At 34.4% G+C, this 12,391-nt stretch overlaps 1 protein-coding gene across 8 annotated transcripts in view; it reads right to left on the bottom strand.

Moving 5' to 3' along the window:
* Nucleotides 1–12,391, bottom strand: part of LOC112457268 (alanine aminotransferase 2-like) — a 36,182-nt gene that overhangs the window by 23,585 nt on the left and 206 nt on the right. For 3 of the 8 annotated variants that reach the window (XM_025020195.1, XM_025020196.1, XM_025020198.1), the window contains exons 1-2: nt 9,271–9,888; nt 9,034–9,193 (exon numbers count right to left, since the gene is read on the bottom strand). The exons of 1 other annotated variant lie outside the window; for it this stretch is intronic. In XM_025020195.1, coding sequence (XP_024875963.1) covers nt 9,034–9,193; nt 9,271–9,332 — 222 coding nt within the window. In that variant the 5' untranslated portion in view covers nt 9,333–9,888. Of the gene's footprint in view, nt 1–5,516; nt 5,772–9,033; nt 9,889–12,391 lie in introns of those variants that run through there. 4 more of the 8 variants (XM_025020197.1, XM_025020199.1, XM_025020194.1 and 1 more) reach the window with 3 other exon arrangements.

Here is a 12,391-nt window from a genome sequence, read left to right as displayed (position 1 = left end):
TTAATTTGAGCATGTCTAACTATAGCTCATACAAGGCCCAGTTTGGTCACGACTTTTCTCCCAAAACAATTTAATGTAAGATTTCCTAGTTTACCCCATACAGGGCCCAGTTTAGTCACGATTTTTCTCCCAAGATTGTTTAATGTAGGATTTCCTAATTGTAGCCCATACAGGGCCCAGTTTGGTCATAATTTTTCTCCCAAGACAGTTTAATGTAGGATTTCCTAGTTGTAGCCCGTACAGGGTCCAGTTTGGTCACGACTTCCCGTGTAGAAATTTGTTAGGGATGGCCTTACATAACATAAGATTCCGATCATTATTTATTAGGGATGCCATAAGAAAGGTTTTCTTATTTTTGTCTAATGAGGCCCTTGTAGTAAGGATTTGAAAAGGATATTAACTTCATAAATATACTTTTTTTATAAATATATTTATAAAAACACAAAATTTCGTAATAAGCCGGCACTAGTTTCTGACATTTACCCGATATTAAAAAATATTATATCATATATCCAATTCAAAATTTTATTACTTTTTTTAAACTAAATTTGTTTCTTAAGATGATTTTTGAAAAATTATATATTTGCGCTGGTTATGACATATGTAGACTATATATAACACTTACATTAAATTAAGAAATAGTCTCCCACGTAAAGGCCCTTACAGACAGGACGCGTCAAACGTCGAGCAGCAACCCAATCGGCGAGGTGATATCAGCAGTGGCGTAGAAAACATCGCCTCGCTGATTGGGTTGCTGCTCGCTGCTCAACGCTTGACGCGTCCTGTCTGTAAAGGCCTTAAGGCAGTTGGCTCACGATCCAGAGGTCCCGAGGTCCCAAGTTCGAATACCACCAAGGTATTTTTTTCAAATACAAGAAAATATTTATAATCATAGACTGCATCTTAAGAAACAAATTTAGTTAAAAAATAGTAATAAAATTTCAAAATAAATAATTTTTTTTGTCGAATGAATATTTGTTTTAAAGTATTATTATAATTCCTTTAGCATTAATAGCCCAGTAAAATGACACGAAATTTGTCGATTTGAAGGAAATAATACTGACTGGGCTGAAACTTTGTAAACAAGTTTGTTTAAGGATACTATTCAACATATTAAAAGTCCCCACGTGTAGACGCTACGTTGCGGGCAGGGGAGGGTCCAAAAAATCCAAAAATTAGTTTTTCGCAAATAACTCGGAAAATATCAACTTTACGGAAATTTATGTAGATATTAAAATTGTAGCTTACAAAATTCCGCACAATTTCATTTTTTATTCAAGTCTGTACGACTAAATAGAGCAGAGATAGAATTTTTTTAAACACCGGTAGTTTTGCGACGCAACGAAAACGCGTACGCGCGTCGCGCATTCTTCGCTAATATCTCGAAAATGGACTCTTGAATCAAAAAATGTTTTAAATAAAAGTTGTAGAAAATCTAATTACGAACAAATTCGTTTTTTATTCATTTCTGTACAGTGAAAAATCGAGGAAATATGAATATTTAAATAATTTATAACTGCCATAGAAGAGATACGATGGAAATTAGTTGTTAGTCTTCTTCTTCTTCTTCTTCATTTGCACTATTTGAATAGTCTTCATCCGATTCGGAATCGCTCATTTCGTCAGATACGAACATATTTAGGCAGCCGTTCTGTTTGCAATTAGCACAGAGGTCAGAACATCTTAACCCTGCCTTTTTGCAGCCACATGACCCGGTACAATTTGATTTGCATTTACATGCTATTAATTTAAAAAAAAAAAATAAAAAAAATTAATAAATTAATAAATTGATAAATTAATAAAAAAAATTAAAAATAAATAATAAATAATAAATAAATAACAATAATAATAAGTAATAAATAATAATAATAATATTAATAATAATAATAATAATAAATAATAAATTAATTTTTTTACATAAAAAATATCTGTCACACTTCAAATTCGTTTTTTCTTATTCAGAAATTCTTTTTCTAGCATTCTTTAAGTCCTTAAAGTCCTTCTGTACCATTTAAAAATTACCAAATTTGCGGCGACGAAATTAAATATTCTTATTTAATTAATAATTATCTCATATTTTTTTCTCATTCGCACTACTTTTAGCTTTAATTTGCGTGTTTGATCATTAAGCTTCGTCAATTTGCTCGTGAGTTATGATTTTTTAAATAAAACGAGTCGTAACGTGTTTGCCACGCCGCGCGCCGCATACCGACTTCGGACTCTTCTCAATCTTTAGTACCTATGTACAGTACTATCGGTCCTAAAAATATCGGCCTAGTACCAAACGATTCAGAAAGACCCCAAGAATAATTTCTGACACTTCAATAGGTACAGAAAAATGTTAAGGACACGTTTTTTCATCATTTCAGACGACTCATAGTGATGATCTGCTACATACGTAAACTTACCTGTCTTTTGAAACGCCAGTTTCCCATCACGATGCATTCAAAATTACATGTCATAAACTCGATTTTATAGGAAATTTTGTCAGCTTTAATTTTGGTCTCTTGAAGTTTTTTCGTAAAGTTAATAGAAACGGAGATATTTACAAAAAAAGGAATGATAATGCAATTTTTCCACAATTTATCAAAAATACAGCAATATTTATGAACTTTTTTTTTAAATAAAACATACTTTGCGAAGGACTTATACTACTCCAGCACGTTTATATATATATGAAGTAATGAAAACAAGGTAAAATAAATTTTTGAAAAATTATTATCCATATATTTTTGGACTAAAATGTTAATTTAACAAAAATTGATATTTTTTCTTCAATATTTAAACGCCTGTAATTCATCAACGTTTCAATGAAAAAAGATCTACGACGTCTCATTTTAAAGATAATTAAAATATCTTCAAGAAAAATACATAACATTACTGCCTCCAACCAATTAGAAAAAGTTATTTTCCAAAATGCACTAAAAAATGACATTTTTTCATGTTTTTTGCTCTTAACTTCAAGCTATCTTTACCAAAATGGATTCATGCATACATCAACATGTTCAAAATTTTATTCTCTTTAACTTTCATTATACATACTATATGTGTACGACCTATACTTTCAGAGTTAATACTGATTTTTGCATGCAAAACATCCACTATCAACATAAAATAAAATTGTCTTTTAATTAATAACTCGGCGAATTTGGACCGTACAGAAATGAATAAAAAACGAAATTGTTTGTAATTAGATTCTCTACAACTTTTATTTAAAACATTTTTCGATTTAAGAGTCCATTTTCGAGATATTAACGAAAACTGCGCGATGCGCGTACGCGTTTTCGTTGCGTCGCAAAACTACCGGTGTTTAAAAAAATTTTATCTCTGCTCCATTTGGTCGTACAGACTTGAATAAAAAATGAAATTGTGCGGAATTTTGTAAGCTACAATTTTAATATCTACATAAATTTCCGTAAAGTTGATATTTTCCGAGTTATTTGCGAAAAACTAATTTTTGGACCTTTTGGACCCTCCCCTGCCCGCAACGTAGTGTCTACACGTGGGGACTTTTAATATGTTAAATAGTACCCTAAAACAAGCCTATTTACAAAGTTTTAGCCCAGTCAGTATTATTTCCTCCAAATTTTGTCATTTTACTGGGCTATAAGGTGATTGGGCCATCAGAGCATGTCAAAGAAAAAAATCCGAATTATGTATATGTTATAAAAAAAACCTAAATACGCTTAAATTTGCAATTTTGAGAAGATCTGACGTCTAGTTTTTGAGATATTAAATCTCAAAGTTGGCATTTTTAACATAGGTTTTATGGGAAATTGTACCGGAAACATACATTTTTCGAGAATTTCACTCACTGTCTGTAAAGAAACAAGTTCAAAAAACTGAAAATAACATTATTTGATTCTTCTAGCACTTGTTAAGTATAAGTTAAGTATAAAACGACGTTGACGTGTAATAAAGCCAAAAATTCAATCAAAAGTTGATGAATCGTCGCGTTTCTTGTCGACCTTTCGATCAGCTGTACGCGACGTGAACATGTAGCAACGCCGCGCCGTGTAGTGTTTTCTTTCCACAGCACTATTCTTTGCAAGCAAATCTCCCGTTATCGAAATTGTTTGTTACCTTCCATTATTTTTCAACATAAACACAATACATAACCTCACTCAAACACATGGCACTGACGTGACAGCTGCCTACAGCAAAGAGATGCAATGTCGCGACATTTCTCTTGTACGAATGTCAACTGAAGTCAAATCTTGAACTGTTTACATTTATCAGTAGATAAATTGATACGTAATCGAATGAAAAGTTACATTATAAAACCAGTAATTATACAAGTGTCTAGAATATATCCATAAAAATGGTTTTTCTTAAAATAAAATTTAGCCTTTATATTGACTCATATGGTACATGGCCCAATCACCTTAAGAAGACTGCAATTTTAAGTCTAGTGTCTTATGGTTAGAGAATATTCCTCTAGATTTTAAAATATTTTCTTGAAACCGTATTTCAGAGAAAAATCCTGTAAAATCAAGCGAGAGCCACTAAACGACAGAATATTTTTTTTGGGTGTTTATAAGGCAATTATCAAGGCCCTGATTATTTAGCCTCTAAGGGCCCTAGATAAAAAAGCGTGACATTCCAAAATGGGGCCAATGTGGGCGTCCTAACATGGGCCTCAAATAAAGTAAGGAAGCTCTTTCAAGGCCCGGTTACAGCCTAGGAAAAATTTCTACACGGGATACGCTTGAAAGAGACGCGGGACTCTAAACACAACGCTGAATATCGTGTGATTAATATCGCACTACCACAACACGCGCGATATTTTCAATCAAACGCACTTTAACTCCCACAATCGCGGAACGTGGCGCGAGGAATGGACACGGTCGCACGAAGAGATCGCTCAACACAACTTGCGATTACAATTAGTAGACGAAGACGTCGAACACGAAATATCATAACACAAGAAGGGACTAAACCTAACACAAGTAGTGCACGCGAAATCTATTATTCGGCAACGCGAATTACGACGCACAATGAAACGCTCGTTATTCTTTGACAGATGTACCGCCCTAGTCAAACTCCCCGCCTGGCAGTGTCCTCGAATCGGATCACGCGGGAGTATTAACGGCGATCGGCCGCGAGGCCTCACGCCATTCTGACACGCTTGGCTTTAGAACACCGTGACCGGGCACGAAGCCCTCGGGGCACGCGCTCCGCCTAACCGAGTAAGTAAGGAAACGATAAAATAATACACGCGGTCGCAAACACGGCGGACGCGAGAAATGGCGAATTTGCGATCTTAAAATAGTCGCCTGCGTTCTTCCCGCGATTTGCAGGAGCCTGTAAATTCAATCCGCGATCCTCTGTAGCCAACGAGACTATCATGGTACCCCTCGCTCTTGATGCCGACCACCAACGCCAAAATTACGACTTTTCAGCAGTCAACACTAATAGTCAACACGAATAGTTTACGCGTCGGCACCTGAGCAAAAGCGCGACCCGGAGGGCGATGTCGTAGCTTTACATACGCGAAATATTCAAGGCAACCTCACCGAAAATCTGCTCCCTCCCGGGCCGTAGTTCTTCGTCGACGAGGGTCGACGGGATGTCGCCGCCGAGAGAAAAGTCTCGATAGCGGGGCGTAATCGAAAACGCGTGCTAACGCCGGAGGACGACCAGGAAGTCATCGTGAGAATTCGCTCAATAGCTGAATCGATGACGCGCCCCACCTAGAGCGTGCGCGGCCCTTCGGCGCGATAGCGATAATTAAAAATCAGCAAAATTCAAGCAGTTGTAACTTTGTTAAAAATAAACAAAATTTAAATTTAAAGCTTAAAATCTCTACTTTTGAAAGATTACTATTATTTTTTAGTTTCTGTGAGTTTGGTAATTTTTACATATAGAAAACTATAAGCTGGACACAATAGAAAATTTTCCTTTCACTTTGTGGGCCTGTCACGTGCACAAAAAAAATCTGTGAAAATTTTCGACTTTGTGAAAGCTTGAAGTTTTTCTTGCAAAATCTTTTTTTAAAAATGTTTTTACGATTTTTTGTTACTAATTTATCACGGATTGAATAAGAAATGAACATTGATTTTGACTGTGCTTGCTCATAGAATTGTTGCGACGTGAGAGCAGCAACCGACAACTTGTTTTCCTACTTTGCAGCCACATGTGTGACCAATGGTTCATCTGAATTAGATTCTGAACACTAAATCTCGTAAACTTTCAAATATATCTGAATATTTTTCATAAATGGTTGACGTAGTTAGTAAAGAAACAGAACAAAAATAAGATGAATGTTAGGTGACTGCATATATGTGTATGTATATACAGAAAGTATTAAAAAAATATATATATAATAAAAAATATATATTAAAAATGTAATAAAAATATATATTATATACAATTTCATGATGCAAAATTCATAAATAGAAATGTAGTGCTTGTTTTAAAACGTTTCACCTTTTATTAAACAGCTCAAACACAGTTACTTTAACAGACGTTTTAAACACATTTATTATAGATTTTAAAACATTTCCCGTGGTTTCCTGGGTAAATGACGATTATTTTCTTCTTATTTTAACCTTAAATAAGGTGGAAAAAAATGTTTCACAGGTTCTCCATCGGGGCACAAAACGGCCACTTTTAAAAAAACCCCCTTCTTTACCAAAATTTATTTTTTTCTTATTGCTTTCGTGAATAATTAATATTTCCAGACACTAAGATATAAAATCAACGTCTATCATAAATAATATAATGGACTCGATTCAATTAATATTTTAACTTGCCTACAAAATACGAATTGCGCTATAGATCACTTTCTCGTTCTTTTCAACTTTTACAAGACAGCAATTTACTCACAATAAGACATTTACAAGATAGCATATGCATACGTGTGTGATTTTGGATACAGCTTCTAATATATAATATTGTTGCACCCGCGCTGTGAACGTCGCCCGGTATTTCCAGCCGCGGAGCGTCTTTAGCAACAGGCGTTGCTATGTGTTGTTTATACAACCTGGCTGTCAGATTTCCTTCGTACTGAAACTCGAACGGACGTTTCGGTTCGCATTTCGCAATTGTAAACATTTGTAATAAACCATCCTTTCCTTGTTAAACCTGTGTTGTATGATATATTGATGATCACATACATACACACTATCTGTCACGTACTAGTTTACGCGAGCGTTACTTTTGTAGTAACTTATACGATAATTCCTCCACGTAAGGGCCAAAGCACATATGAAGCGTCGTCTACAATGCAGCAGGAGTATACAGTAAGACGTAAGCAGTATAACTTATTGACTAATGGAATTTTTACAATTCAAGAATAATCGACTGTGGTTGGTCAATAGCTTATTACTGCTTACGTCTAACTGTATACTCCTGCTACCATTGTAGACAACGCTTGATAGTCGTAGTCGTAGACATAAGTAATGCTAGGTCTACAATGCGAGTCGTAAAGTCGTGAGTCGTAAGAATTGACCAATCACAGTCAGAAAAAGAATTTATTTCATAAAAAAATTTAAAAAGTATTCTTTTTCAATTTTTCTTGCTATCTTTTTCAATAATTTATTTCTGCATTTTTTGTTTTCCATAAGTGCAATGCGTTCTTAACAATGGTAGGCCGTATCCCGAGTTAGATAGCATGATAAGAGGCTACCATATGTGTCCTGTCCGTATATCACGAGGAATATCACCGAAATAAAAAAGAAAGCCGTTCGCTTGTGGCAGTCGATGTCGTTGTGTTCTTGCTCGGCGACACGAATGCTTGAAATGCCATCATATTATCGATTGTAATGTTACATGGAATAATATGTGAACTACAATTATGTGTCAACTAATATCCATCGATACACTTTGTCGTACACTCGCGCGTTAATTTTTTAAGGCTTGTTCGTTTTAGCTGAACTTCTTGCACAGTTTCTTTTTTCTTTTTTTTCTCCAACATGAAAAGAAATAGTGGAAAGATATAAACTGTGCAAGAAGTTCAGCTAAAACAAACAGGTTTTTAGATAACAATTTTATTTATGTTTGCGTGCGGTGCGATATGTTTAAATTGTTTCTACTTTGTTTTATTTGTAGAAAGAATAAGTTGATAAATATTTATTACGTCAATAATTTTTAATTCTGTGCCTATCTATATTTTATTATTTGCAGGAGATAATTTTTGCAAAGGATAAATATTTATATGCTAATAAATTAGACTCTAACTGTTAGAGATCCCACTGTGATCGTCTATATTTAATTATTTGTACAAGAGATAAATTAGATGAATACTTATAATTAGATGTAAGTAACTTTTTCCTACTACGGTTTATTTTTTTAATTTACTTACTACGTGTTTTACTAATTTAAAAAATTTTTTTAATATGTTAATTTATTACATGGCTTATTTTTAAAACAAATAAATCACTAGCTCCTCTAAATCCATATCTTTAACAAAATATGAATTATATCCGAAATATTTTTTCACAGCTTTAATGCACGATTTGGCATTTAAAAGCGTGGGTTTAAGATTGAGATTTCGAACATAGACTCTCTAATAATTTTAACATTGCCTTTTCTATTAATTCTTGCTTAATGTCAAGAATCTCATCAAAGATAAGATTAGCGTTATCTTTCGGCGACATTTATCACGTTTTCTGTCTTGTATAAACCTAGGAACGTGCATCTTATTTCTCGCGTATAGGGAATAAAGTGCAATTTGGAATAAACGTATCCTCCACTCATAAAGCTCGAATCGTACTTCAAATTAGAGTTTTAACTAGCAATTATTTACCTTATCTTCTTTCTCTTTTGTTTTCTCCCCATCCTTTACATTTGATACCTAGCATTTCACCATGACAAACCTTCCATCTTCCATCTGCCATCGAGCCCATCTCTCTCTTTCTTTCTTTCGTTCACACTTAACTTTTATATTCGATGTAACCGCTGCGTGCGTTTCATGCACTCTGCTATAAATTGCTTATTTTTTTACGCGCACTCGGTGGACACTTCTCATAGCCTTAGAGTGGCGTATATCGTCCTTGACTCGCTAGTTCCAGTTTGGTTGACCTGCCTTACCTTTTGCAGCTCCTCGTCGATCTCCAGCGCCCTGATGAGCAGTGGCCCGAGCACCGCGTACTCCATCTTGCGCAGGTTCACGAAGACGTTGTCCTCCGTAAGGACCTTACCGCGCGGACTCGTCGCCGCCGCCGCCGCCATCGTTGAGCTCGATGCCATGCTGCAACACGGAATAACCGGCGGCTGGACTAGCATCGGTACGGACACGGAGGATACTGGCGCGTTCGTCATCCTTACCCCGGCCAATCAGCATCCCTACCGGCGCTACCGGAATTCTGTCTTGCCGTCGCCATCATCATCTTCGTCGGCCAGCCGCCGGCGATCGCGGCGTTCCGCAGACGCGCGTGCGAAGAAGAGGTTTCGAGCTTTAATTTTGTGCCCACAATGCTTTTTTAATTTTGTGTCTACAATGATTTTTCGCCGAGTTTCAGTGGTTTGAGAATTTTTAGCCCAAATTTTTAGCATATCAACAGTTTTCGTATTATCGTAAATATCATAAATGTGCGTACTCATAGTGTGATAAGATACGCACATTTATAATATCTATACAATGACTTTTGATTTGTATTTAAAATTACGTTTCCATCGTTATCATTGATGTTTGATCGTTTACGCGAATGATAATTGCGGAGAAAAAATGCAATTTTGCAAAAGTATACGAGGTTGCTATTTCGTAAATATATGTGCTTATTTTAGGAACATTTATATAACAAATCATGAGTGTAATATATCACATATTTTGTAGGCTAGATTAGACATTTATATCCGTTTAGATGCAAAGAGAGAGAGTGCATTTTTCACCTGCAATTATCACTCACGTGAACGATTGAACATCAATGATAACGATAAAAGCGTAATTTTAAATACAAATCGAAAGTCATTGTACAGATATTATAAATGTGCGTACTTAATCACACGATGAGTACGCACATTTATGATATCTATATATACAATGACTTTCGATTTGTATTTAAAATTACGCTTCCATCGTTATCATTGGTGTTCGATTGTTCACGCGAGTAATAATTGCGGGGGAAAAAAATGCAATTTCGCAGAAGTATACGAGGTTGCTATTTTGTAAATATATGTGCTTATTTTAGGAACATTTATATAACAAATCACGAGTGTAATATATCATATATTTTGTGAGCTAGATTAGACATTTATATCCCCGTTTAGATGTAAAGAGAGAGATATGGAACTGTATCACTACACGCATTTTTGTGAAAAACTTTCCGCGCGTCAAACGCTTGCGCAAACAGACTTTTCGCGATAATTACCACAAGCCCAAAATTGCCAAAATGTCACGCCGGACGGTTTTCGCAGTGGTGCGGAAAGTGTGAAAAGAGCTTTGCGACGACTGCACTAGATCGCCTCTCCGAAGATCAGCTTTGATGCGAGTGATCCGCGAAGCGCGCTTGCGCGCGCGCACATTTCTCGCTCTTTTCGCGGATCGGAGGTCGATAACCACCCTTGAAATCGATGACACTCGAAGCAAATTTGAGGGGCGGAAGAGTGGCATTGAGATCATAATTTGGTAAATAAATTTTGGACACAAGATAGCGTTTAAAATAGACCTTACCATTGGCAAACTTGCGTGTTCCTTCTACTTTTTCTATCCTTCAAGGTTGCACTGTTCTCTTATCTTGTAATTTTCTACGTCCAATTAAATGCATGTTAAATCCAATTTTTTCAAAGGATTATAGAAATAAGAGACGCATGCAGTATAATGAGAGACAAATGTTAAATAGCGACAGATAATGCGTATAGACAAGAAGTCTACATATTCTTTTTCTAACTGCACTTTTTTTTCTATAATCATTCCTTTATCTCTTAACACTTGTAATAATATTCCATTTTGCATTAACAATGTCGATCATCGAAAATATTTTAATTACCAAAAAAGGTGTCGCAAAGAAAAATGACATTTTTCAATGATTTAAGATATCGACGGAGAAATACGAAACATATATTCGAATGCAGAAATATTAAACAAAAATAAAATATAAAAATATCTTTTTGAAAATTTCTTTTTTTGTACATTTCTTATCTACGTGCAAACAAATTTTTTACAGTTATTTAAAAAATACAATACTTTTGACAATATAACATTTTTTTTTGAAACTATATATTTTAAAATTGATAGAAACATTTTTCAAAGCGAATTTATTATATACATTTTTTAAAGTTTTTATATATCTGTACCTTGAAGGTACAGATATACTACGGAGGACGAGCGTGGCCTAGTAGACAGCGCACTGGTCTATTGAGCCAAAGGTCTCGGGTTCGATTCCCGGTAGAGTTAGAAAAATTTTATTCGCTCATTCTCCTCTCGGAAGGCAATGGCAAACCACCGAGAGTACGTCTCGCCAAGAGAACTTCTCTAAAAAATATAGCCGTTCGGAATCGGCGCTAAACTGTAAGTCCCATATACAATGTGTATAATCTACGTGCGCAACACATGTATATGAAGAGAAGTCACTACGCTCGGGCACAATCATTACTCGAGTAATAAGACTGAGGACCTTGAAGGTAAAAAATAGCTCCAGTTTTCAAAATGGAGTTAATACATTTTTCAATATAATAAGAGCTTAAATTGTATAATGATAAAGCGTCTTATATCTATATTATTACTAGTTCCTAAGATACAATGTTCAGCAAAGTTGTATTGATAATTTTTATAGTGTCAAATTTTAACCAGGTACAATGTGTTATTGGCAGTTGTACTGTTAAACATGTTAGTTAAATTATTTTGTTAAAAAGTTAATAAATTAAGTTGCATGCTACACAGTAAAAAATAAAATGTTAATTGTAACATTTTTCACATGTCCCAAAAAGTTCACTCTAAATTTTAAGTTAAAATAACTCATTCATCGTGTGTTACTTGTTGACAAATTAGAAATGTTTATTAATTGACACTATATTTTATATTTGTTCTTTTAACTTTAAGTGTAATTTAATAGTAAAAATAACTTGTAAAAAATGTCAATATAACATTTTGCTTCGTCTGATGTGAATAAAAAATTGGTGTATCTTAACACAAATATTCAGTTACATGATATAATAACATGTATAAAATGTAATTTTTAACATATATTGAAAGTAATCTTGAGAAATATAACAATTTCAAGAGTTAAAATTTTAACATAAGAACAGTTAAATTATAACATTCCTTATATATTTAATTACTAGAATAAATAACATTATCAATATGTAAACATTTGTGTTAGTATTTTGACATTAAAATATGTAAGAAAAGGATATTAATAAAAATAAAATGTAGAGGAGACCGGGGCTAGACCGCTAGTTTTTTTTCGGTGCCGATTTTTAACAACAAAATAAATAATTGTAGTTAAAT

Source organism: Temnothorax curvispinosus, unplaced genomic scaffold, assembly GCF_003070985.1.
Source record: "Temnothorax curvispinosus isolate PA1 unplaced genomic scaffold, ASM307098v1 QBEX01007701.1, whole genome shotgun sequence".
Classification (NCBI taxonomy): Eukaryota; Metazoa; Arthropoda; class Insecta; order Hymenoptera; family Formicidae; genus Temnothorax; species Temnothorax curvispinosus.
Note: the sequence above shows the minus strand (reverse complement) of the source record. Positions and strands in the feature narration are given on the sequence as shown.